The sequence below is a fragment of the Centruroides sculpturatus genome, unplaced genomic scaffold, assembly GCF_000671375.1.
Source record: "Centruroides sculpturatus isolate CEXI.00-Female unplaced genomic scaffold, Cexi_2.0 scaffold743, whole genome shotgun sequence".
In the NCBI taxonomy this organism is placed as follows: Eukaryota; Metazoa; Arthropoda; class Arachnida; order Scorpiones; family Buthidae; genus Centruroides; species Centruroides sculpturatus.
In genome coordinates, this window is record NW_019384970.1 from 225,004 (window position 1) to 251,754 (window position 26,751).

General features: G+C 30.7%; 1 protein-coding gene across 2 annotated transcripts in view; it reads left to right on the plus strand.

Annotated features, from left to right (window-relative positions):
* Positions 1-26,104, plus strand: part of LOC111632598 (UNC93-like protein MFSD11) — a 73,034-nt gene extending 46,930 nt beyond the window's left edge. For both annotated transcript variants that reach the window (XM_023377076.1, XM_023377075.1), the window contains exons 9-13: positions 16,780-16,902; positions 16,993-17,161; positions 21,165-21,228; positions 25,655-25,726; positions 25,808-26,104. In XM_023377076.1, the coding sequence (XP_023232844.1) occupies positions 16,780-16,902; positions 16,993-17,161; positions 21,165-21,228; positions 25,655-25,726; positions 25,808-25,987 (608 nt within the window). In that variant the 3' untranslated portion in view covers positions 25,988-26,104. The remainder of the gene's footprint in view (positions 1-16,779; positions 16,903-16,992; positions 17,162-21,164; positions 21,229-25,654; positions 25,727-25,807) is intronic.
* The last annotated feature ends 647 nt before the right edge of the window (positions 26,105-26,751 follow it).

Sequence of the window (26,751 nt, forward strand, 5' to 3'; positions counted from 1 at the left end):
TAATTATAATAAAGTTACAATAAATTAAGTTAATATATAATTATATATACAGTACCTAATTTATATATAATTAATATATAATTATATGTACAGTACCTAATTTATATATAATTTATATAATACTGTCCAGACGATAGAAATCTCTCCGTAGCGTGGCGCTACGGACGGCGGGAAAGTAGTTCGGCTGCCCGATGACGTTTAACGTAATTATAGGGGGTTTTTTACTGTTTTTTATGGATACCGTCACAATTTTTTCGCAGTTTTATAGGAATCGTAATTATTGGGACCGTAATTATAGGGGGGTCGACTGTAATCATTCATAAAAATGACAAATGAAATACAGCAATATCTTGGTGTTCAAATGCAATACCTATCTGTGACATTAAAATTTGTTGGAAGTTTATGACTTGTTATTTGTCAAATTTTTATAACTTTTTCTGCAATTTTTCTTCGTGGACAGCTTTAGGGTGCCCCACACATTTTGTATCCAATAGTTCAAAATTTAGTTGCATCTTTCCTATGTGCATTATGAATATTTTTTATAGTTTGTTCAGCACTACATGTTTTCTGAAACTCAAAAAGAATAACATGCCTGATATACTTTTTATCCGAAGACATTACAACTTGATTTTATTCAAACAAAATGTGAAGTAAAAAGTTTAAGATAAGCTTCTAAACAAAGAATTCAATCTCACTGTCAATTATATGTTAAATTTTCCAGCAGTTATAATTAAATCACACACCTAATTTAAGTAATGACAACAAATAAAAATACTCAAAAACTTTTTGTTTAATCCAATAAAATTAATAGGCATACTTTGCCACTTTGTATTGTGTATGGAAACATTTTTTTTTAATAATAATTTAAGCATGTTATGCATTTAAACTTCTTGTTAAATTTGTGGTAAATATTAGTTAAAATACTTTATAAGTGTATTTTACAGGATCTGAAATGGATTAATCTAATTATTGACATTATTCATCATGGGAAAAGTTTGTTTAGTATTTGAACAGACTTTTGGAACAAACTAAGTTCGAGTACTGATTATCACTTTATTTCAGTTATGTATGTGATTCGTGAAATGTTAATTTATTTTTATATATATATTTTTTGATAGAACTATAGAAATAAAAAGTATCTCGTAAAAGGCATTTCATTTCACTGGAATTAAAAGTACAGATTTTGGTTTGTCTGAAGAAAGGAGAAAAATATCATATGTTGCAAAATTTTTAAATTTACTTGAAGCAACAATCCAGACCATACAAAAAAAATGAAAAAAAAAATTAGAGGTTCTGTTACTACAGGATGTTCTATTTTTGGAAATATGACAGGTTATCCTAGAGAAGTGATAAATTGAAAAGATGGAAAAAGCTCTTAACACTTGGATTGATGACTGTTTAAAACAACAAATTTCACTAGACACCAATGTTATTAAACAGAAATCTTTAAAAATTTACAACTATTTAAGAGAAAATGGAGAACAGTCTATCAGCTGCAACATTGTACTAGTAAAGGTTGGTTTGAGCATTTAAAAAAAACAATAAACATTACAGAATGTAAAAATACAAGGGGAAACTGCATTGGCTGATAATGAAGCTGCCAAAAAATATCAAAAAGAATTGCAACAAATTATTGAACGAGGTGGATTTGTGACATACCATGTTTTTGATGCAAATGAGATAAGTCTTTGGTGGAAAAAATGCCCAAGAGAACATTTATTTAAAAAACAGAAAAAGCTGCATCAGGTTTTAAAGCATCAAAAGAATGTGTAGTAATGTGTCAGGATATCACATTGTAAAACCCATGCTTATTTATAAATCCCTTAATCCTTGAGTAATGAAAAATCTGGACTGCAAATATATTGGACTGCAAATAGAAAAGCTTGGATAACTGCTGATTTATTTTTAAAATGGTTTCTAAACTGCTTTGTACCAAATGTAGAAAACTACTCAAAGAAAAAAATCTAGATTTCAAAAGTTTACTAATATTGGATAATGCACCAAGCCAGCCAGAAAATTTAAATTATTCAAATGTTGAAATAATATTCTTACACTGAATACAACTTCTTTATTTCAGCCATTAGATCAGGGAATCATAGCCACATTTAAAACTCATTACATCAAGCACTCATTGTAATTGATTTTTAATAAAATAGATGATATATCTACAGAAGTCATACAGGAACAGAAGCTGTTTACAGTTTTGGACTGTATTTATCTCATATCTTTGCCTTTCAAAGAAATAAAACCATTAACATTAAATGCCTGTTGGAAAAATGTATGGCCAGAGTCGGTTCAAAGCTCTAATGTAATCAATCCAGCAGAAAACAGAACTGAAGCAATATTAAAACATTTTAAATCTGGGGAGGGAAAGATTTTGATTACATGAATTTTGAAGATATCCAAGAAGTATTAGAAGAAGAGATTGATGAAGCAAATTTGGTCAAAATTGTATCTGAGATTGACTAAGTTAATTCAGAGAGTAATAGCGCAGATGAAAATCCTGAAGTTGAAAATTTTACTTTAAAAAGCACACAAGAAGGGGTAAATTTGGCTAAACTATTGGAACTACTTTCTAAATACCAATCCTTCCACTGAAAGAAGCATAAAGTTTGAGAGAACTTCAGAAATGCTTGATGCTATATAACAGCATTTATAAAGGTCTATTAAGGAAAAAAAAGCAAATGAAAATATCAGATTTTTTGAAAAAAATTAAAAAAATGAAGATGTTGCTGATCAAGATTAACAAAAATCTCAGATGACGATGATAGTTTGTAAAAAGAAATATTAATATTAATTAAAACTAATATTAACGTATGATACAGTATGTTTAATTTTAATTGTTACATAATTATTGATTGCATTATTAACATATGTGTCTTAGTAACAGAAAAAGAATAGTATACTTTTGCTAACTTCTGGAACTGAACCCCATGTATTGCATTAACCATTTGTTTCATGTAGCACAGATTTGCATAACATGGCATTTTTTCAGAACATATCTGCTGTGTTATACAAGGGATACCTGTATAGTCAATTTATGTTGTTTTCTTTGTAATTTTTTATTTATCTATTTTATTCGGCTGCAATTTGAAAAAATTTAAACCTATAAATTCCCACTGTCATCTGTCTGTCTGTCTTTCCTTAATTCAAGAATGGAGCTAGATAGATGAAAGATAAGACCAGATATTGAAACCTTAGGGGTAGGAAGCCCTGATTAATTATATAAGAACTTCCAATACAAACTGGAAGTCATGTTATTTCAATTCAAAAATTTTCTCCCAAAAGGAGTTAGATGACTGGCATGACTCAATTTCTAACAGGAAAAGTATGATGTACAGGGGCAAGAGACCACTACTTTGAGATGGAGAGCATATATATTAAATTAAATTAATTTAAGATACGATTAAAAATTGCAGCCCGACATTGTGATGATGTCACAATAAATAATTGCTTGTTTATTATTTATTTACTTTATTCATTTTATCAAGTTTTTTCATATATTTAGATTAATTGCTCAGTTTTAAATAACTGAATACTGTAAGTAAAAAAATTTTTGTAAATATTTTAAGTAAACCTTGTGTATGAAGTAATTTAATATCGATATTTGTTTTAATAAGATCTGTAATGAGGACTGAAGATGAGTTAACGAAACCTGAAATGCATTTTCTCCATATACAGTTGTAAAGTCTACATATTTATGTATATAAATGAGGATGTTTTTGTTTTTGTTATGCATGCCTAGGCCGTTCGACTTGTTGCTACAAAACTCAAAAGTTACATTGACATATTTTACATGTAAAGCCATCTATTGGCAAAAAGGTTAAGAAAATAATAAACTAAATATAATTTTTACAAGAAAAGGATATAATCTTAAATTATATTCACTTAATTACTGCGACAATGATATATTGCAAAATGCGCTATTATGCCATTACTGCGACATGTAGCACATAGCATGTAGCTTGTCTGCGTGGAGTGTAGTAGTGTATTGCCTTTGTACATCATACTTCTCCTGTTAGAAATAGAGTTGTGCTGATTATATATCTAACTCTGTTCAGGGGAAAATATTTGAATTGAAATAATGTGACTTTCAGATCAAACTAGATATTTGTATATAGTTAATCTGGACATCCTGCTCTTAAGCTTTTGATATCTGGTCTCTATTGTTGTTTATTTAACTTTGTTCTCAAGATTAAGATAGGACAGGCAACAGATGGATGACAGTGTGAATTTTTAAGTCTACAATTTTATACAAATGCAGCCCAATAAGTACCCGCCAGTTACTGAGTAAATAAAACCACTGAACTCTGGTAGTCAGTCATCAGTTTGTGCACCACCAACAGACTGGCCATGTGGAATTCTCTGGTGTTTTCTTAACAGTAGTAACAGGTAAATAGTGGCCAGCTTTACATAAAAGTCTCTAGGATGCATTCTCCTTGGCAGATTGCTCATGTGTCACATTGCTGTAATCCAGGGGTCACCAAACTATGGCAGCAGTTCATCTGGCTCACCACTGCACTGTGCCACAAATGATCTAAAATATAATTATTTATACAGAAATATCATAGATTGTAGATGAACTTATTATGTAGAAAAAATTAAAATAAGTGTAAGTAAAAATGCGAAAATTGGTCCAATCTGATTTTTGCATTTGACAGTAATATAAATTTTAGGAAAATCAGTGAAATGAAAAATTTGGCAACTTTTTGTGACTGATATCAGAGCACTTTTTGTGTAAGTACCTGCAATGAATTTTCTAAGAAAAAGCAATTACGATCTTGCTGCAGCATTTGTGTTTGTTTATTGGTAAATAAATATGTTGGTTTTCTTTACTTTTTGTGTATTCAATGTACTGTATTGAACAAAATGGTTATGCGGCCTGTGCTCATCACTCTCTCAGTTATCTGGCCTACTGTGAAAAAAGTTTGGTGACCCCAACTGTAACTGAATAAACGAAGCCAATTCTAATAATTTTTCTATAAACACAATACTTATGAGGATATACTGAACTACCAAGAAACCCAGACACCCCACCCCTCCTGATTTCATCTCCCCTTATTAACTGATAAACACATTGCCCCAAACTTCCTTCACTGATACTGCTTAAAGATGACATTAATTGTTCAGCCAAATTAATGTATGTGCAAAGTCTTTTTCTATGCTGATGTTTATTTTTCCTATTTATTATCATGGGAGGATGTCAACTACTACTTTTGATTGAATTAACTTCTACTTTCTTCTGCAACAGTCCCTTCTTCCTATCAACAGACCCAGAGGTACAGTGGCATTCTAATAGGAAAATTACATAATATAAGATTACTGGGCAGCCCAAAATATGTTGTAAGTGGTTTTCGAGGGTGTTGAGTTTAAATATGTGGTCTATTTTTTGTGAAATTTGATCCATTGTCAGATTATCATTTGATATTTTGCTGTGAATGGAACAGTTTGTTAGAGTTATTATCAGAAAAAAAAATAAGATATCTTAAAAAATTTAACAAATCATATTTTTTTAAAGTATCAAGTAATCGTATCATATTTTCAATTGATATCTACTTGACTAATGAAATTGTGCTATTTCAGGCCATCTGAGTATTGTGATAAACATGATGGTAGGCTAAAATAATCAAACTCTTTGTATGGTTTCATTTTAATGTTTGTTATGTTATAGTATTTGATTTATATAACTACAAAGGTTATCTTACATAAGGGTTTATTAAACCAAGTGATCAATCTAACACATTTTAAATTAAAACTTCTTTATACTGTACTCAATTTAAAGAAATCTTAAAATGTGTTAGATTGGTCACTTGGCATGATAAACTCTTACGTAAGTTAATTTTAATAGTTATATAAATCAATTATTATAATATAATACAATAGAAGGGTTAGAAGTACGAAATAAGCCAATAATCTTAANGTAATAAATTTTTAGCATTAAAAATACATAAGCTCTATATTTTTATAAATAGAATAGTTTGTATTGTTTGAAAATTTCAATAAAAATATATTACTTATGCCATTAACAATAATTGCGATATATAATTGGAGAGAAATTACTATCACATTAATATTGCATATGTATATGAACAAATAAATAAATAATCACCCAAATTTTAGTACACTTGATGAAAAATTATATTATTACCTTATCCAATTAGTATAGTGAAGATGTCACTGTGCCAAATTTGATGTAACGAACTATCCAGATGTTAGCTTGGAAATCTTTGAGAAAATAAATAAATATACATTTTAATAAACATCAGTATTCTGAATTCATCCAAGAACATCTAAGAATACTATTCTTCCAACTCTTCACTTTTTTCTTAATTTCATATTTTGTGTTTTATTATATAACATCATTACTATTTACCAAAGCAACTGTGTTTTAGTTTGTTATGCATCAAAACTGGAATACTTCACTAAATGAAGATAAACACCCGAAATCAGCACGAATTAACTCAAAATAGTACTTTTACTAACATTTTCATCTATTCATGATAGATATTTTCAGGTAAAATACATATAACACAGAACTAATTGAACAAATTAAAACTGAATACTTATTTGATTTAATTTTAATGCATTTTACCTGAAGATGTCTGTTACAAACAGATAAAAATGTTAGTAAAAGTGCTATTTTGAGTTCATTTCTGCTGGTTTTGGATGTTTGTCTTCATTTATGAAAAGGAAATTGAAGCAGTTATTTAATATCATGATGAAAAAAAGTGATAAAATTGCTTATTTTATGTATAGAAAACAACTCTCTTTGTATAAATATCTTTATCATAAAAAGAAAAATGGTTATCATCAGAATATGAATAGACATTTTATTAACTGTAGAAATTCTAAAACACTGGTCTATTGTCAGAGAAAAATTCAGAAAACAAAAGGCATTTTTTTTTCTTCTGGTGACATTGACTGGTTTTCATATTATCCTAGAAAATTTTATTTGAATGTGAATTTATATGGATCATCATTTGAGTCCTTAAACATGTTAAGTAATATACCTGATAATGAAATTTTTGATTCTGATACTTTTTTGAAGAATTACCATATTTTCATAGAATGATGAGCATGTTGCATAAAATTGTGAAGACCAGCATGCCAGAAACCCTGGGGTTACTGGCATGCCAGTTAAATTCGACTTAAATAAAAAAATTAATCAGATCTAACAAAACTAGTCATTAATTAAACATTAAAGAAAACATTCTTCCGAGTATAATGAAATAATAACATTGTAATTTGACTGACTTAAAATCAGGAAGAGCATTTTCCTTTACAAGACAATAAAACAATTAATGACTAATTGACATTAACAGTAGTAGTAGTTAGTCAGCATGGACTACAATGACCATTTACCCCAGTTTTTCTCAACAGAGGCGATATCGCCCCCCCATGTGGGCATTTTTCCATGTTCAGGGGGCGATTAGCAACAATTTATATTTTGGGGGTGAAAAACAATTTTCTGGACGATATAGTAAAACATTATATTAAGAATAATTAGATATTTTATTTGTTATATTGTACAATAATTAAACAAATAGCATTATACTAGTCACTAGTCTATTCAATGCAGTATGAATTTGACGTTAGCCTTGTCCCTCGGCATCAGAATTTTGTAGTGAAGGGGGCTATACTACATAACGGTTTTATTGAAGGGGTGATACTATGTTGAAGGGAATGACGATTTGTTAGAGGTTGAGAAACATTGATTTACCCTGACCTTAAAAATAACACCTTCCTCTCAAATTTCACACAAAGCAGATGTTAATCAATGTAAATTTTTTTTGTAAAAATAATGTAAAAAAATAATAAAAATTTGAAAACCTATCCGGACACTTGCATTTCCTCTTTTTGATGTGAATGGTTGTCTTACTAATTCAACTCTTCAGCTGTTCACCTCTCACTATGACTTTTCAAAAAGTGAATCAGTTTGCACTTCTGCCAAAGATTTAGCTCTTTGTATCCTTTCTTTGCCTTTCTAAAAGTTAGTCGGGGGTCAGTGAGTAAGTTATTGTAAAAAGAAAAAAGAAAATGAATCTCTCTAGAATTAAAAATCTATACAAAGAAACAACAATTAACAAAGAATACACAAAGCTAGCTCACTTTACTAGACAAAGCCAAAATATGAAACACTCTGACAAGAGAAACTTCAATAGTGACCCAACAGGATCTTTATCATAACAGAAATTTTTAAATTTGCCTCCAGTGCTGCTGCCAAAAATTGCACAGTATTGGCATATTGCTAGTGGTGTTTTCAATTTATGATACAGATGATTTAAAATTTTTCAAACTGCTATTTTTTTTTGTTTTTTACTCAAACTTCTAAAATAATGATTTCAAAAGATAAAGGGTTTAAACTAGTTTTCCTATAATCTACAAAGTACAGTACAATAATTTCAAATATTTTATTTATAATGTGATCACTACAAATTGAATTACATTCTTTAAAATGGTTTTGCTTTTGTTTTTTTTTTAATGGTGATTTTACCTAAGTTGATTTCTTATCTTGGGACATGACCAAAATAGTCAACAGTCACAATAGACAAGTAGTCTCTGTAGGCAGATATATCTTTATTGCAAAATGTATTACTTTGCAGAGACAGCTTAAACTGGTCAACTTAAGCAGGTTTCACTGTAATTAGAAATTTTATCTTTAGAAATTCTTGTAAGAAGCTCATAATTATTAGAATTATCAGATATATAGTATGAAAGATGCTCTGGTTATCCCATTCTAATATTAAAGTCTGCCATTGTTTTGAGGACATATTCCATCATCATACATTACATTTGAAATTATATTTCTAAAAAAGTTTTTTTTTAACCTTTGCCATTCAAATTACATGCATGATGTAATTTGGATGGCAGATGCTAGTTTCCTTTAAGCCTAAATTTTGGCTTCTTTTTTTAATAACTTCAATCACATTAATTGAATATATAGACTTTATTATTGTATATGGAGGAAATGTATTTCAGGTCTGTTATCTCTTCAGCCCTTATTATAGATCTTACTAAAATAAATGTTGATATTAAATTACTTCACACACATGCTTTACTTAAAATATTTAAGAGCATTAAAAATTAGAATAAGAGAACATTTACGCGCAATAAAATATAATTACACCAATTCAGTGGTTGCCATACATTGTAACCAGGAAGGTCGCGAGGTTTCACTAGATGATGATAAAATTCTCAAAAAGAGAAAAAATATTATTAAAAGGAAACTGTATAAACATTTGGAAACTATTAAAATAGAAAATAAAATGAATTTAAATGAAGGTATAGTCATTAGTGAAATCTCACAACCACTTCTACATAATTGGTAGAGTCCATTGGAGATCTCTTCCAACCACCTTTCCACCCTCCATTTATAATACACTGTTCTGTAGTAATGTCAATTTTGTTGATTTTCACACAGTGTAGTTTATGCTTTTATAGTTGTTTAAAACCTTTTAATTTCATTTTTTTTTAAAAAGATTTTTAAACCCAATTTTATAAGTTTATTTAGTTAATTTTTTAAATATTATCAATTGTATTTTTATCCATATACAGGTATGGGTATCCCTTGTACAACATGGTACTTCTATAACACACTTTTACTTTAACACAGTATGAGAAATTGGGAAATCCTCTCTACAAAATTTCACTATTTTTAAGTGCAAATTCCATTCTATATTTTTTATATGAGTAAGCATATTTCTTGTCTCAAATTTGCACATGGATTTTACAATATTGAAATTATTAATTTCTTTTGTGCCTTTTGTCAGGTTTACTTTAATGAAAACTGACAGTGCAATGTTTTTCTTCCTTGTTGATAGGAAACCAGGTGTCGGTGTCGTCGTCACTTTCAGACTTCAGCATTTAAGACTGTCACCGCGTTTTGTTTTTATTCATTAATCTTCGTTTTTTGTAAAGTTTATTTAAACATTTTTAGGTAAGTGTTGTTAAACTTTTTTTAACCTTAGAAAAATACAGTCGACCCCCCTATAAGATCATAGATACGTTCCATTTTTTAGGAATCCGATTTNTGAAGATGTTGCTGATCAAGATTAACAAAAATCTCAGATGACGATGATAGTTTGTAAAAAGAAATATTAATATTAATTAAAACTAATATTAACGTATGATACAGTATGTTTAATTTTAATTGTTACATAATTATTGATTGCATTATTAACATATGTGTCTTAGTAACAGAAAAAGAATAGTATACTTTTGCTAACTTCTGGAACTGAACCCCATGTATTGCATTAACCATTTGTTTCATGTAGCACAGATTTGCATAACATGGCATTTTTTCAGAACATATCTGCTGTGTTATACAAGGGATACCTGTATAGTCAATTTATGTTGTTTTCTTTGTAATTTTTTATTTATCTATTTTATTCGGCTGCAATTTGAAAAAATTTAAACCTATAAATTCCCACTGTCATCTGTCTGTCTGTCTTTCCTTAATTCAAGAATGGAGCTAGATAGATGAAAGATAAGACCAGATATTGAAACCTTAGGGGTAGGAAGCCCTGATTAATTATATAAGAACTTCCAATACAAACTGGAAGTCATGTTATTTCAATTCAAAAATTTTCTCCCAAAAGGAGTTAGATGACTGGCATGACTCAATTTCTAACAGGAAAAGTATGATGTACAGGGGCAAGAGACCACTACTTTGAGATGGAGAGCATATATATTAAATTAAATTAATTTAAGATACGATTAAAAATTGCAGCCCGACATTGTGATGATGTCACAATAAATAATTGCTTGTTTATTATTTATTTACTTTATTCATTTTATCAAGTTTTTTCATATATTTAGATTAATTGCTCAGTTTTAAATAACTGAATACTGTAAGTAAAAAAATTTTTGTAAATATTTTAAGTAAACCTTGTGTATGAAGTAATTTAATATCGATATTTGTTTTAATAAGATCTGTAATGAGGACTGAAGATGAGTTAACGAAACCTGAAATGCATTTTCTCCATATACAGTTGTAAAGTCTACATATTTATGTATATAAATGAGGATGTTTTTGTTTTTGTTATGCATGCCTAGGCCGTTCGACTTGTTGCTACAAAACTCAAAAGTTACATTGACATATTTTACATGTAAAGCCATCTATTGGCAAAAAGGTTAAGAAAATAATAAACTAAATATAATTTTTACAAGAAAAGGATATAATCTTAAATTATATTCACTTAATTACTGCGACAATGATATATTGCAAAATGCGCTATTATGCCATTACTGCGACATGTAGCACATAGCATGTAGCTTGTCTGCGTGGAGTGTAGTAGTGTATTGCCTTTGTACATCATACTTCTCCTGTTAGAAATAGAGTTGTGCTGATTATATATCTAACTCTGTTCAGGGGAAAATATTTGAATTGAAATAATGTGACTTTCAGATCAAACTAGATATTTGTATATAGTTAATCTGGACATCCTGCTCTTAAGCTTTTGATATCTGGTCTCTATTGTTGTTTATTTAACTTTGTTCTCAAGATTAAGATAGGACAGGCAACAGATGGATGACAGTGTGAATTTTTAAGTCTACAATTTTATACAAATGCAGCCCAATAAGTACCCGCCAGTTACTGAGTAAATAAAACCACTGAACTCTGGTAGTCAGTCATCAGTTTGTGCACCACCAACAGACTGGCCATGTGGAATTCTCTGGTGTTTTCTTAACAGTAGTAACAGGTAAATAGTGGCCAGCTTTACATAAAAGTCTCTAGGATGCATTCTCCTTGGCAGATTGCTCATGTGTCACATTGCTGTAATCCAGGGGTCACCAAACTATGGCAGCAGTTCATCTGGCTCACCACTGCACTGTGCCACAAATGATCTAAAATATAATTATTTATACAGAAATATCATAGATTGTAGATGAACTTATTATGTAGAAAAAATTAAAATAAGTGTAAGTAAAAATGCGAAAATTGGTCCAATCTGATTTTTGCATTTGACAGTAATATAAATTTTAGGAAAATCAGTGAAATGAAAAATTTGGCAACTTTTTGTGACTGATATCAGAGCACTTTTTGTGTAAGTACCTGCAATGAATTTTCTAAGAAAAAGCAATTACGATCTTGCTGCAGCATTTGTGTTTGTTTATTGGTAAATAAATATGTTGGTTTTCTTTACTTTTTGTGTATTCAATGTACTGTATTGAACAAAATGGTTATGCGGCCTGTGCTCATCACTCTCTCAGTTATCTGGCCTACTGTGAAAAAAGTTTGGTGACCCCAACTGTAACTGAATAAACGAAGCCAATTCTAATAATTTTTCTATAAACACAATACTTATGAGGATATACTGAACTACCAAGAAACCCAGACACCCCACCCCTCCTGATTTCATCTCCCCTTATTAACTGATAAACACATTGCCCCAAACTTCCTTCACTGATACTGCTTAAAGATGACATTAATTGTTCAGCCAAATTAATGTATGTGCAAAGTCTTTTTCTATGCTGATGTTTATTTTTCCTATTTATTATCATGGGAGGATGTCAACTACTACTTTTGATTGAATTAACTTCTACTTTCTTCTGCAACAGTCCCTTCTTCCTATCAACAGACCCAGAGGTACAGTGGCATTCTAATAGGAAAATTACATAATATAAGATTACTGGGCAGCCCAAAATATGTTGTAAGTGGTTTTCGAGGGTGTTGAGTTTAAATATGTGGTCTATTTTTTGTGAAATTTGATCCATTGTCAGATTATCATTTGATATTTTGCTGTGAATGGAACAGTTTGTTAGAGTTATTATCAGAAAAAAAAATAAGATATCTTAAAAAATTTAACAAATCATATTTTTTTAAAGTATCAAGTAATCGTATCATATTTTCAATTGATATCTACTTGACTAATGAAATTGTGCTATTTCAGGCCATCTGAGTATTGTGATAAACATGATGGTAGGCTAAAATAATCAAACTCTTTGTATGGTTTCATTTTAATGTTTGTTATGTTATAGTATTTGATTTATATAACTACAAAGGTTATCTTACATAAGGGTTTATTAAACCAAGTGATCAATCTAACACATTTTAAATTAAAACTTCTTTATACTGTACTCAATTTAAAGAAATCTTAAAATGTGTTAGATTGGTCACTTGGCATGATAAACTCTTACGTAAGTTAATTTTAATAGTTATATAAATCAATTATTATAATATAATACAATAGAAGGGTTAGAAGTACGAAATAAGCCAATAATCTTAATGTTTGTTCTTATTTTTCCCCAGGCAATGCTGGGCTTATCTACTAGTTTAATTAATGTAATCCCTGTATGATTGAAGTTACTAAAAAAAGCCAAAATTTTGGATTAGTAAATTAAAATATATCATTTACTATTAATCTATTATAACATAATTTGATACTTCTAGCACCTTTTAAACATAATTCATTAGCATAGAATCTTAATTTCTATTTAATTATTCTAGTAACTATAAAATAATCATTTATAAAAATATTAGTACTTTTTAAATTTGTTGTATGCTTATAAATTATTTTATTTTCTGGATTTACCATCTCAGATATAATCAGTCTTTTTTGTAATTGGGAAAGCTTACCAACTCTAAAGCCTTCTTAATATTTACTTAAGAAACTTTTAAACTATCTTTAAATAGATTTTGCATCAAAACTACAGCATCACTTCTATTATCCGGAAGATCAGAAATTACAATTATTATTATTATTATTTTTATCTTTTAACTTTAACAGTCTATCAAATAAGTTTAGACAACAGTTTTTCATCAAATGATTTACTATTGTTTAAACTAGAATAACCATTTTCTTGTCCTCATCAAGTACTGAAAGTTGAGACTCCAAATCTACAAGTGTCATATCGATGTTTTTTATCCATGCCTGGATATTTGACAGTTGTTCCAATTATAAATTACAAATAATCATAATTTGTAAATTTATGATTAGAAGAAATTTGTAATTTGAGCAAAAAGTGAATACTTTCCTGAACATCGATTTCTTTTTTAGCTTGAATATATGAAACAATCAATTGTTCTGTCCGGTCACTTGTAATCCTTTCATCTCCATTCTGAGATTACATTCTTACATTTCTAGCAAATGAATCTTGAGAAACTGAAGTGAAAGTTTTTCTTTTCTCAAGAAATGTATTAGCCATAAGTTTCAGAAAGAAAAATCACTAAAATAAATTCAAAATTACAACTGTTAAATTTCTTCATCAGCAACAATCATAGCCAAACAGCATTCCCTATACCCTTTGTATTGCTGCCAAAGACAGTCATTTTGAACATGTCGGCTAACAAAATAAAGCTCATTTTTTGTATCAATGTTTGCAATGTTGTCATTATGCTTTATGATCAGAAATTATTTGTTTTTTGCTAAATTGTCTTAAATTGATTCTATTTGATTAAATTAAAGGGAACAAATAAAATAAAATTAATTATTTTAGTGCCAAAACAAGCATACCCTATATGCTTATACTCATGCAATGCTGGAAAGATCTTTTCTATCTCCATAGAGTCTAACATATTTTAACTTAAATTGTTATATTCATTTTAACATTAAAAAATTGAAAAATCTACTTGACATCTACTTCTGTCACACAATTTAAATATGAATGAACTGATTTTAGCTTGAACTAAATATGTTCTGTAATCAAAAACGTCATTGAAATTTGATTTTCATAATGTTTTTTCTTCTCCAAGGTCTCGTGTGTGATTTAAGATGATATAATCGACAGACATGACAACTGAAAAATAAACAAAAATACATTAAGTGTTTTTACTTAATACAGTTATAAACTTTGAACGACAACAAACAAAAGACAACAGCCATACACTATGTGTTTAGCTGGAGGAAGGGGAAGGGAGGAGAGAAGGAAAGGAGGAGGATGAGGAGATAGAAAGAAGAGGAAGGAAGGGGCCCTCTGAGAATGATGACAAACCTGAAATAATTGAGTTTTCATTAAAACTCTTAACATAACTGAACTAATCAAATTAATACTTTTCTCGTTAGAAAAGTGATAACACATATGATATGAACTTTGGTAAAGGTAACAGAGTTGTTTAGATATATTTTTATGGTATATGTGCCACATCGGTTAAACCCAAACATAATTTAAACATCAACTTTTTAAAGTAGTGGAAAAGAATGAGAAGAGAAAATGTGATATTGGCAAAGAATATGGAATATTGACAAACAATAAAACATGCAGAAAACTAGTTTAATTTTTTAAGAATGGATTTTTATTATTCATTTGCACCAAGAAATTTTAATCAAATCTTTTATTTCATAATTGCTTCTAATAATGGCTGAAAAAATCAGATTTGAAAACAAAGGTGCATATTTCTGACTTATGCTATAATCCTTCAAGTGTTTATTATATAAGATAATATACGTAAATTAACTTTGTTTTTTAATTTTAAGTTTTTATGCTAAACATGAACCCAAATTAATTTTTTCTCACAATACAATAAAATATCTAAAAATGACTACTGTTAAATGTTTTTGGCTTCCTGGACTTATTTCTTTAGAATAAAATAGTTCAAAAACATTTTAAGAGAAAAAAAAAATATATACAGTGGGTGATTGGTTAACGAACAGATCGGATAACGAACAAATCGGATAACGAACACTTTCACGAAAGATTTTTATGTTCGGACAACGAACACATGATCGGATAACGAACACTGCACAGAACGAACACAAGAAGAAGCGATATAAAATAATGAATACCGATTGGTCTTCTCTTGTCTTCAGGCAACAATTCGAAACTTTTCGGAGTGTGGGAGACGTCGACATCGACGCTCAAGCCGGTATATACCGATCGGATAGTATTCCTCCGAACTTTGAAACTCTCCCTTGTAATTCCAGCCTTTTATTTTTCTGACAAAACAATTCTTTTATGTATTCGCGAGACTGTCGGGTAGGCACAAGTTAAGTTTTGCGTCTGTTTTTTTTTTCTTTTCAAAAGGTGAGAGTATAATAGCAAAGATAGAGAGTGGGCAGAAGATGCCTAATGTTGCTAGGCAGTATGGCGTGAACAGGTCTACAGTAGGCCGTAGTTCAATCTTATTTAAGAAAAATACTGTATAATCAAGAAGACTCAAGCAGCTAAAGGAGTAATAAAAGTCACATCTGAGAAATAAAGAACATCGAAGAGTTCATAATGGAACCTGAAACGGATCTGACGACAAAAGAACGTCAAAAACTCTTGAATGAAGAACACCAAGATACTCGGCGAGATATGTTTTCTTCTGAAAAAGAGGATTAACGCCGATATTTGCTATTAAAGATCTTTTGAAGAAGTGGAAAGATGTCAGAACAACGGTCTTAGAAAGTCATCCAAACTAGGTTGAGGCTTGGGGATTTCTACAATTGCAATCCTATTAATTACTTACGTAAAATCCTGAAGAAGAGAGAAAAGCTATCGACATTAGACAGATTCTTTAACCCTTTCAAACGGAAAAAACATGACTAATAAAAACGCAAGACTGTGCATGTATGTATTTTTATTATTACGTATAAATAAACGTAGTAAGAAAGTATATATTTTTTTATTTTTGGTGGTCTCCAGAACGAATTAATTAAATTCCCATTAAAACCTATGGTAAATCGATAATCGGTTAACGAACAGTCTTGGAACGGATTATGTTCGTTAACCGATCACCCACTGTACTTATATATGATAGCAAGTAACCGTTAAGTTTATGAATACTAAATATTTAACTGTGATATCTAGTTTTATGCAATTCTTTGATGATGATGATTTATTTATTTATTTACTTAGGATTAGAGTTGTCATTTTTTAGCAGCGTATATGGCACGTGCATTGGTTTCACGAAACATTTCAATGACGCCGCAAAATACGTTGGCATATCTGGAATGTTAATCGGTGCCGGAGAAATTACAGGTAGATATAAATTATACCACTAAGTAATTATTTATGTAATTTACAAATGTGTGTATATAATATAATAATCAACATTACTTAATGCTATAGGAGGAACAGTTTTTGGTTTATTTGGAAAGAAAACTAATAAGTTTGGAAGGGATCCAGTTGTTCTACTTGGATATATTATCCATATGGTCACGTTTTTCCTAATATTTTTAAATCTTCCTCCTTCTTCACCTATGAATTATAGCACCGAACCAACTTACATTAAAAGCAAGTAAGTTGAAATTTAATCATATTCTTTATTTAATTTTTTTACTTTTAATTTTAAAAATATGGGATAAATAAATTGTGGGTATAGAACCATAAGTGACAAACTGTGAATCTATAATTTTCTTAAAATAGGGTTTGAAAATTAGACCAACCAAAAATTTGCTATTTTATGTAATTATTTGGAATTTTTATATATCTGCTTATGGTTCCAAATAGAACATGCTGAATGTGAGGCCTGCCGATTAGGGGTGAGGTGTTTTCGACAGCTGAGCGGTTAATTCTGTCGTGTGGGCGCGGAATGACTCACCGAGACAGGTTTACCATATAAAACCGTTTAATAATATACATAAATCGTTCTTACAACAATCTAATGCGGGCAAGAGCCTATCCCACGATGGGTTTCTGTCACAGTATCTAAAAATCGGACAGTTTGAATGTTCGATTGGTCCCTGGGGAGCTTTCGGCACTGTGGACGCAGAGAACGATGGCTCCGGGGCATGCACCAACACTTGTAGTGATGTCCTCGGTTGACAAGTCGAACCTCGACGATCCTGGACGTGACCTCGGCGATCCTAGAGTGGACGGGTTGGCGAAACCAGTTCCTAGGTCATCGGAAGAGCCTTCGTTGCGTCTCGGTCGGGAGCACCAAATCCCGACAGGTGAGCACTACACACCAAAACCCAAGACTCCGTAAAGTTCCCGAAAACGCGGTTTTATCAATTTTTCCACCGCGGTCGCCTCTCCATTGGTCTCTCCTCGTCACATGGTGACAATTCGAAACTCCAGGAAGGGCGTGGGAGAGTTCAACGTCGCGTCGGAACACGACTCCTCTCCAACCTCGTTTTCCTCGACTTTACTCTATCTATTGTTTAAAATCTTTTAACAAGACAAAAGGTTCATTGTTTAAATCCGATCTTTAAGTTCGCTCTTTCGCACTACGAAACTTGACTCATTTAAAAAGTCGTTATTGGCCTGCTTTCGGACCCCGTTTGGGTCCTCACACTGAATATAATAGGAATACTCTATTATTGAAAAACTGCAAAATTTAGAGTTATCTACTCTACTCATGAAATTATATTTCTTTAAGAAATAATTTGAGAAGCAGAATTAAACTTCTCAGAAATATTTGTTAATCACATCATATATTCTTGGAATTTTTAAAATACAGTTGTCCCTCTATAGTCCGACGTTTTTTAATCCGACATGCTCAGTAGTCCGACGCACCTCCCGTCAAGGTACCCGTCCCCGTTACGTGTCTGCTTGCACAGAAGCATGTCGCGATGTGAATCTCCCCATCCAATTCTTACTCGATGACACACATTTCGTGTGTTTTGTGTGAGCAGTTTTGTTCAAACAGTTGGAGTAGAGAATATTGTAAGTTACTGCTAGCAAAACAATGCGAAATATGTAATTATTTTCGGTAATCCGGACACTTTTGGTAATCTGACACACCTTTGGTCCCATACTTGTCGGATTATCAAGGGACAACTGTATATATACTGTATTTACTTGCATATAAGACAAGGTTTTTATTTACTGCTTCAAAATCCTAGGTTGTCCTATACGCAAGTGAAAGATTATTTGTGTTTTTGCAATAATTTTTGTGAACCATGTATTCGCATTTTTTACCAGATACTCATTCTCTGGTGTTTAAATAGAATGCAATTAAAGTAGGCAATTCTTTCATTGAATTTGGGTAATCCTAGTCCAGTTCTAGATAAGTTTGTGTAATTTGCAGCATATAAATTATTTAGTTTATTAATCAATAAATAAACTTATTTTATACAAAAAGGATAGAGCTACTGATGCCCATATGAAGAGGCATTAATCAAATTGAAAGTATATATGAAAAATTGTTCTTAAGTCAATTTGATGAAACATTTTGATAATGTCACCATTATGTTCCCTGTTGGATGTTTAACTGTTTTATTTATATGAAGCCAAAAGTTAACTTGCTATCAAAAACCATACCCATGTTATCTACAGATTGAATATACATAAAATTAATGTTGTATAATATAAATGTAGGCAAATCTGGATTTTGAACATAAAAGCAAATGGCAACTGTTTAAGTGATTTTAATTGCTAGATTTAATGTTGGTAAGTTAGTACAAGGTTTGAAAGATCATCTTGCAACAGATTTGAATCTTTATTAACCTGTCACTACTTGATAAATTGACATACTTTTTCTGCCCCACCCTCGTTTACAGGTCTGATAAGTTGATTCCCCTCCTGAAAAAAATGAGTTCACACCACACTGTTTAATGTCACAGCAGAATTTGATGTTACATTTTCTCTTCTTTCATTCATGTATTATTTGCAACAAGTGTTTCACATTTCTGTTAGACATGAGTATCCAAAACCTAACAATGCTTACGCTGAAGGAAAAATATGAACTTGTATCAGAATTTAAATGTAATAAAACTTCACAAGCCAAATCTGCAAAACAAGTAAACCTTCCAAGAACAACATTGGTGGGAATTCTGAGGAAATAAAGAAACTTTTTCTTGCGTCTTCATCACAGCTATCTCAAAAATGCCAGAGAAAGTTGCCGTACAAACATGTCAAAGATGCTCTGATGGCTAAAGCTAATTCATTCATCAAATTTGCTTTATCCTTATATCATTTTTACAGTTTGCTTTATAAAGCAATTCTGAAGGGAAAATAAATAATAAACATTAAAAAGAAATACAAAAACAAACAAGATGTCAAATGTCAATAAACTGGTATTCCGGTTTAAGTGAGATTATATATCCGTCTCTAGAGGATGTGTGTGAGAAAAATGAGTGTTTATTCTAAAACTGTGAAACTGTCAGCACAACATGTTAGAAACTATGATTATATGTTTAATTTCTGTAGTTTGCCTTCTTTCTTTCTAATGATGTAAAATACTCGTGGAATGCCGAAAGTGATTTTTTAATGTTTATTTTATTGTAATTTGATCCAAAAACACATATAAGCATTTCAAATTTCAGAAACTCACTATAAATTATCTCAACTTACAGGGATTAACATCCCCTTTGTATGAAGTTTGAGGGGAAGGTGTTATTTTTTAAGGTCAGGGTAGATTGTTGCTGCACCTTGCACTACTACAAGTAACATCAATAAGCCACTAATTGCTTTGACCTTAACTGGAAACTCTCTTGCTGATTATCAGTCAGTCAAATTAAAATGTTATTATTTAACAACTGGTTTTGTTAGATTTGATGAATTTTATTTTCTAGTCACAGTTTAACTGGCATTCCAGTAACTCTATGGTATCCAGCATGCTGGTCTTCCCCAATTATATATGGCATGCCAGTCAATTTTCAAAAATACAGTACAAATTCTTTATTTTGTTATGATCTAAGAACAAAATATTAATAATTTATAATTTTCTTTTGTCTCATTTTAAACACATGTTTTAATTAAACTTATAAAACCAAGTTTTCTTTTTCCTTGTCCAAGAAGGACTGTTGAATGATTGTTAACTTCAACAGTCCTTTTTGCATACATTATACAGTGTTTCCCAATTGAGCAGGGCTGTGGAGTCGGAGTCGTCAAAAAATCCACCAGCTCCGACACCCTTTTACTTACCAACTTGTTATGTATATGAAACGGAGTCGGATGGTAAGGAAAAGTCGGAGTCGGTAGATTTTTACGCGACTCCACAGCCCTGTAATTGAGACAAAATTACTTTGTTGGAGTAAAAATAATTGTTTAATGCAAAATTTAAATTGTAGACTAAAGAATTTTTATAACTTTTTAAGTGATTTCTCTTACTCGTCCTCCTCATGTGTGATTTTGATAATTAAATGTTTAATTATTTTTTATTTAAATGAACTCATTACTATAAATATTGTATATTTACCTCCTTATTTTCATATTCTAAAATTATTTTTAAAATGACATATGAATTATAATACAATAGTTAAATCAATTTTATAATTTAATTTAGGCTTTATTTAAATATTTTTGAATACACAAAAATTTTATAAGGTTACTAATATTAATATTTTTCATTTCAGTGTTTATTTAGCTTTATTTTGCAGTTTTTTGCTTGGATTTGGAGATGCTTGTTTTAATACCCAGGTAATTTCATATAAATACAGTAGAAATTTATTAATTCTGTACCCAGTAATCTAAAACATCTGGTAATTTTTGGCACTTTCCAAAAAGTAGCCAAAAGTTCCAAAATGCCGAATTGTTTGATGATGGTCTGGCATACTAGAGTTCTGCACATTTGTCCATCAGTTTTTGGAGAATATTACTCAGTTATTGTTTTTATATATTTGCAAATTCTAATGTTTTAATTATAGTTAATTTATAAGTTTACTTTTCTTACAGTATAACTTCTTTCTTTCTTTTCAGTTTACATGTAATTATTTACACAATATGTTAACATTTACATGTATTTATATTAATATATAAACAATATGTTTGAATTGCTTAAAACTTCACCATATTTTGCAGAAATACAAAAATGTCTACAAATTAGTACATTCTGGTGTCATAGGTGCCAGATTATTAAACTATGGTAGAAGTTCAATAATTATTAAATATTCATAAAAATATACCTAAATATTACTATTAACAAGGGGAACCCAGAAGGTTGTCATCACTAATTTTGATGAAATTTTGTGGATGTGTAGTAGTTACTCGTATTCAAACTCTGCCAAAGCTGCAGGATATTCATGCATTCTCGAGAAAATCATAATTAAAGTTTTTCCAGAACTATCAATACAGTAATACCTCGACTTACGCTACCCCGACTTACGCGAACCTGGAGTTACGCGAATTTCAAATCTCGACGATTCGTCTTTTGTTTGAGCGCCACGCAACTCTTGATTACTCATTCCCTCCACACTATTGTTCAGCTTACATGTTCGGACGTGTCGCGCGGAATTAACTCAGCCTCAATTTATTTTGTGTTATTTATTTTTGTGTTTGTTATATCTACGGAGACTTGAGAGACTCTATGTGGTGATTTCTTGCAACCATGAATGAATCAAAAGGCGAGATAAGATTAACGAGAACATTTATTAGCTTACATACACCCGACTTGGGTTTTACACAAATTGCGAAATTATACCCCGACTTATGCGAATTCGACTTACACAGTTATCGCTCGGTCCCACCTATCGCGTAAGTTCGGGGTATTACTGTACCTATACAGAAGTGCCATTCATGTGTTCGTGGTATGGTTAGTTATGGCATTGTGTGAAGAGTGTTGATATGTGGGTTCAAATCCCATATGAGAAATTTTGTTTTACATTTATAATTTAATCTTATTGTTATTAAATTTGTTATGTACATTTTTTATACCATGTTTAATTATTGAATTTCAAACTTATTATTTATAAAATATTAGGGAATTCAAAAATTATTTTTCAACAATATAAAGTTTTCAGCACAAAAAATGTACATGCAATAAATACTTACAATTACTGTTTAATGAGAATATGACAACATTTTGGATGATATTTATCATAAAAACAGTTAAAACATAATGGTTCGATGCACCATGTCCAAACAATCATCGCTACTTCATTCACACAATCTTTATATTTTGTTTTAATAATAACAGAGGGTGGAAAACAAACTTCATTAACTTTTTTGAAAATATTTCTTTCACTTGTTATTTGAGATGCAAACCATGCATATTTTAATATGTTATAAAAAACTAGTGTGCCCAACTTTTTCAGAATTAGAAAGTGTATTTTAATTTAATAAACTTAAAAAAATATTACGTATATACAAAGAAAGACTTTGCTTCTGTGAGAGCCTGGACAGAAATTGATTTTGGGTCTGAATGTTTGCAATCAAACAAGATAATAAAGTTCTCAACTTTCAGAAAGGAATAAAGTAAGATTTAAAGGTCTCATTTGAACAAAGAATGTTCGTTCCATAAAATTATACCCAATCCATCTAATCATTGTGTGAGAAAGGCTATTCTGAGTAAGGAATATTTCCTTAAAAAGTTTTTCTAGGAGATATTCCTAGAAAATTTTTTTTTATATATTATTACATTTTGTGTCCTTACTGTACATTGTTCACCACATATGGAAATCATTAAACACCATGTGTCTTCTTACAAGTTTTAAAAGAGGAAAGGTTGTCAGTGATCCCAACCTTCTATGATCATGGGTTTGCCTCCCACTGTTTCTTATTGTCTCCCTAGATTCACTCACTGCCCGCAAGAGAGTGGTAGCATCCACTTTAGGATCCACTGGTCTAGATAGAGGGCACACAAGCCTGCTCACCGCATTAAGATGGGGGGTATTGGAGCAGGGGTTTGGCGTTAATCATGTTATTCACTTCTCCATTCCCTAATTTACTTTTTATGATATATTAATGGCCATCAAATTACACATCTGGATACTTTCAACAATTTAGGCATTATATTTTATTCTAAATTTATTTTCAATCAGCATATTTAATTCTTAATTAAAAATCTGTTGATTGAGTGACTGATGTTTTGGTGCAACTCTAGATCAATATTTACCTTATAAATACTTCACTCCCTGTGTTATGCTAATGTTCTGTTTCTTATTGACTATAGTATTTCATTTTGGGCCATGACTTCTGACATTAATCTTGCATTAAACTCAAGTTACTCTTAACAAAACCTATCTGTTAATTAACAAACTCTTTCACCTTTGTACTGAAAATAGCAATGTTGCACTTATGCTCCTTGGTCTCACTCTCCTGTTCATTTGCATTTGTTACTTTGCTGCTATGTTATTTTATAAATATTTTAACAGTACAGTAGAACATCGTTTATCCAAAAGTCGGTTATCCGAAAGAATTCCAGTTGACAAATTTAAATTTTCACTAGTGCTGTGGCGCTGCAATCTTTGGCTATGTCTTGGGCTACTCAAATATTTTATGTTTTTGATACTAAAATAACTTCTGAAGTATACTTTTTTTTATTGTTTTTTTATTTTTCAATACATTTATTTTGTTTAAAGAAATAATTTTTAACGATACAATAGCCACGATTATTATTTTAAAAAGTTTATGTTAGGTTTAACATCGACAAAAATTCAACGCGAAGCGACACGCAACGGAGAAAAATTTCAACACGGGATAGGTTAATATATTTTTTTTGTGCGTAATCAGTTATCCGAACAACTCCAGTCCCCAATTGATTCAGATAAACAACACTCTACTGTATTCTAATCTAAATCTTATTTTAATTTTCATAACTTTAGTTGTATAGCTATACCATTCACTAGTCTGACTTACATAAAAAGTAATTTTTTGTGTGAACTGAGGGGGTAGAGCAGTGTGCTTCTCCCCACTTACTGGCTTCTTTGTCAGGGATGGCTTTGGAAAATGAGTGGGGAGGGGTCGTGAGGTCGTGACAAGATGTTCAGATAACTACACGGGTTGAACAATACCAACACATTTAATAAACAAATAAGAGATTATACATATCAAAGACACTAAATATAGCACAAGCATAATACAAATAAAAATCTATCCTATATTCTAACCTAACCTAAAGCTAAAGATCGAGCAAGACCTCTCTAAGAGGGTCACGTTGGGGAGAGAGACAAAATTCTGGCAAGATTTATCTCGTAGGATGCGATCTCCTCGTATAGGGCGTTGGTAGGACGCACTGGGATCGGTCACTGAAGTTCCAAACGAAGTTCCCTTTGGTTTCCAATCGAAGTTCCCTTGGATGGCGATAGGCAGTGATGGACAGGGTAGAGGTCTTCGATGACGATATAGAGGTCTTCCTCAGCTGTCTGGAGGGGTTGCTTCGGCGTTAGCTCCTCGGCTAACTGCCCAGAGGAGCAAATTCGTCCCCCTTTTATACTCACTTCTCATGGGAAAAAATCTGGGATTTCGTTGACGTAATTTGACATCTCTCCAGATTTATTACTGTCTCCCCTGCCGTAGAAAAATTCATTGCCTTTTTTGGTCATTTCTCGTCGGGTCGCTTGGACTTATGGGGGATCACAGGACTTATGGGGATCACATCGTTTTACCCTTGCCGATGACCTTCTGGATTAGCATCACACATTTTCTGCAGCCAATTGGATATTTATTTAAACGACGCAGTCACCCTATAACCAAGCGATCCCCAGGCGAGAGGGGGTCCCTCTTTGGACGATGAAAGTCACCTTTGAATGTGATGCATTAGTGTGAAAATTTATACTAGCGTCCGAATTCTCACATTTTGTTTTGTTCCCCAAATTCTATTAGATTTATTGAAAACCAGTTGTAACTTGATTTTCTTACTTTAAAAAAAAAATACTGTAAAAATTATTTTATTCTCCATGAAATGTTTATGTAATGTAATTTTATTANTTTATTTTATTGTTATAACTAATAGCCAAGGATAAAATAAAAAGTTTTAAATATCAACTTTTTTTCTACTTGGTTGTTGCACGAGGCCCCTCCAAGAGCGAGGCCCCGGGCCATTGCCCTGCTCGCCACCCCCTAAGGCCGCCACTGCTTCTATGCTTAATTGATGATAATATTAACCAATTATTTTATTTTGCATTAGATATATTCAATTCTTGGTTTTATGTATTCCAATGAAAGTACACCTGCATTTGCATTATTTAAATTCGTACAGGTATGAATTCCAATTTTTGTATAATGATTCGTTATTTTAAAATTAATATAATTCTTGTCCCATTTTTATTATTGTTTATAGTCAGTCGCCGCCGCAGCTGCATTTTTCTACTCTATTAACGTCAGTCTGCCCATTCAGTTATTGATATTGGTGATAACTGGCACCTTTGGATGTTTTTCTTTCTTTATAGTCGAGTGGAAACTCAGTGGTTCTTCCAATCACGAAGTAAATACGCAGAGATCAATAAACAACGAAAACTGACCTAAAAGGAACAAACAAAACATATGCAGGAGAATTAGAATTACAACTAGAGAAGCTAATTGTGAAAGTATTTTAAAATAAGTTTAAGAAATTTAGAATTAAAATTGTAAAATTTTATTGTGAATTATTGATAGAAGGAATAATGTATTTATAAATTTTAAGGATTATACATTAATATATGATAGAAAATATAATTTGATTTACAGTAAATACTATAAATCTATTAAAAATATTTCATACTGCAATTATTTACTGCTGAAATTAATATTTTTTAAATTAATTTTTTGTTGTTTAATAATAATAAAAACCAAATTTAATTTCTTAGGAAATTTATGAAAACAAAAATAATTAAATATTTATCTTAAGATCTTATACAGATAGAATTTTCTCTAATTTTTATTCTGCAAAGAAATATGAGCTTATGACTGACAATTAAATAACATGATACATGATGTGCCAAAATTATATTCATGTCATTTAGTGTAGTTATAAATATCAAAATTGTTTTGTAAAAAAGTATAATAGATTGAACAAAAGAAGTGTTTTTAAAAGAAGTAAAAAATAATTTTGTTTCTTGCAGAAAATAAATGTATCTGTTCTTTGTGAGTTTGTCTTTTTAAAACTGAATTCATGGTTATATAAAATTTTACAGAGTGATTTATATTGACCCAAACTCAAATTTTTATTATAAATCTTGAATGAATGGAGAACTATGAGATTTTCTGGAAGCATTCTTTCACTTACATTGTATACAACACATCACA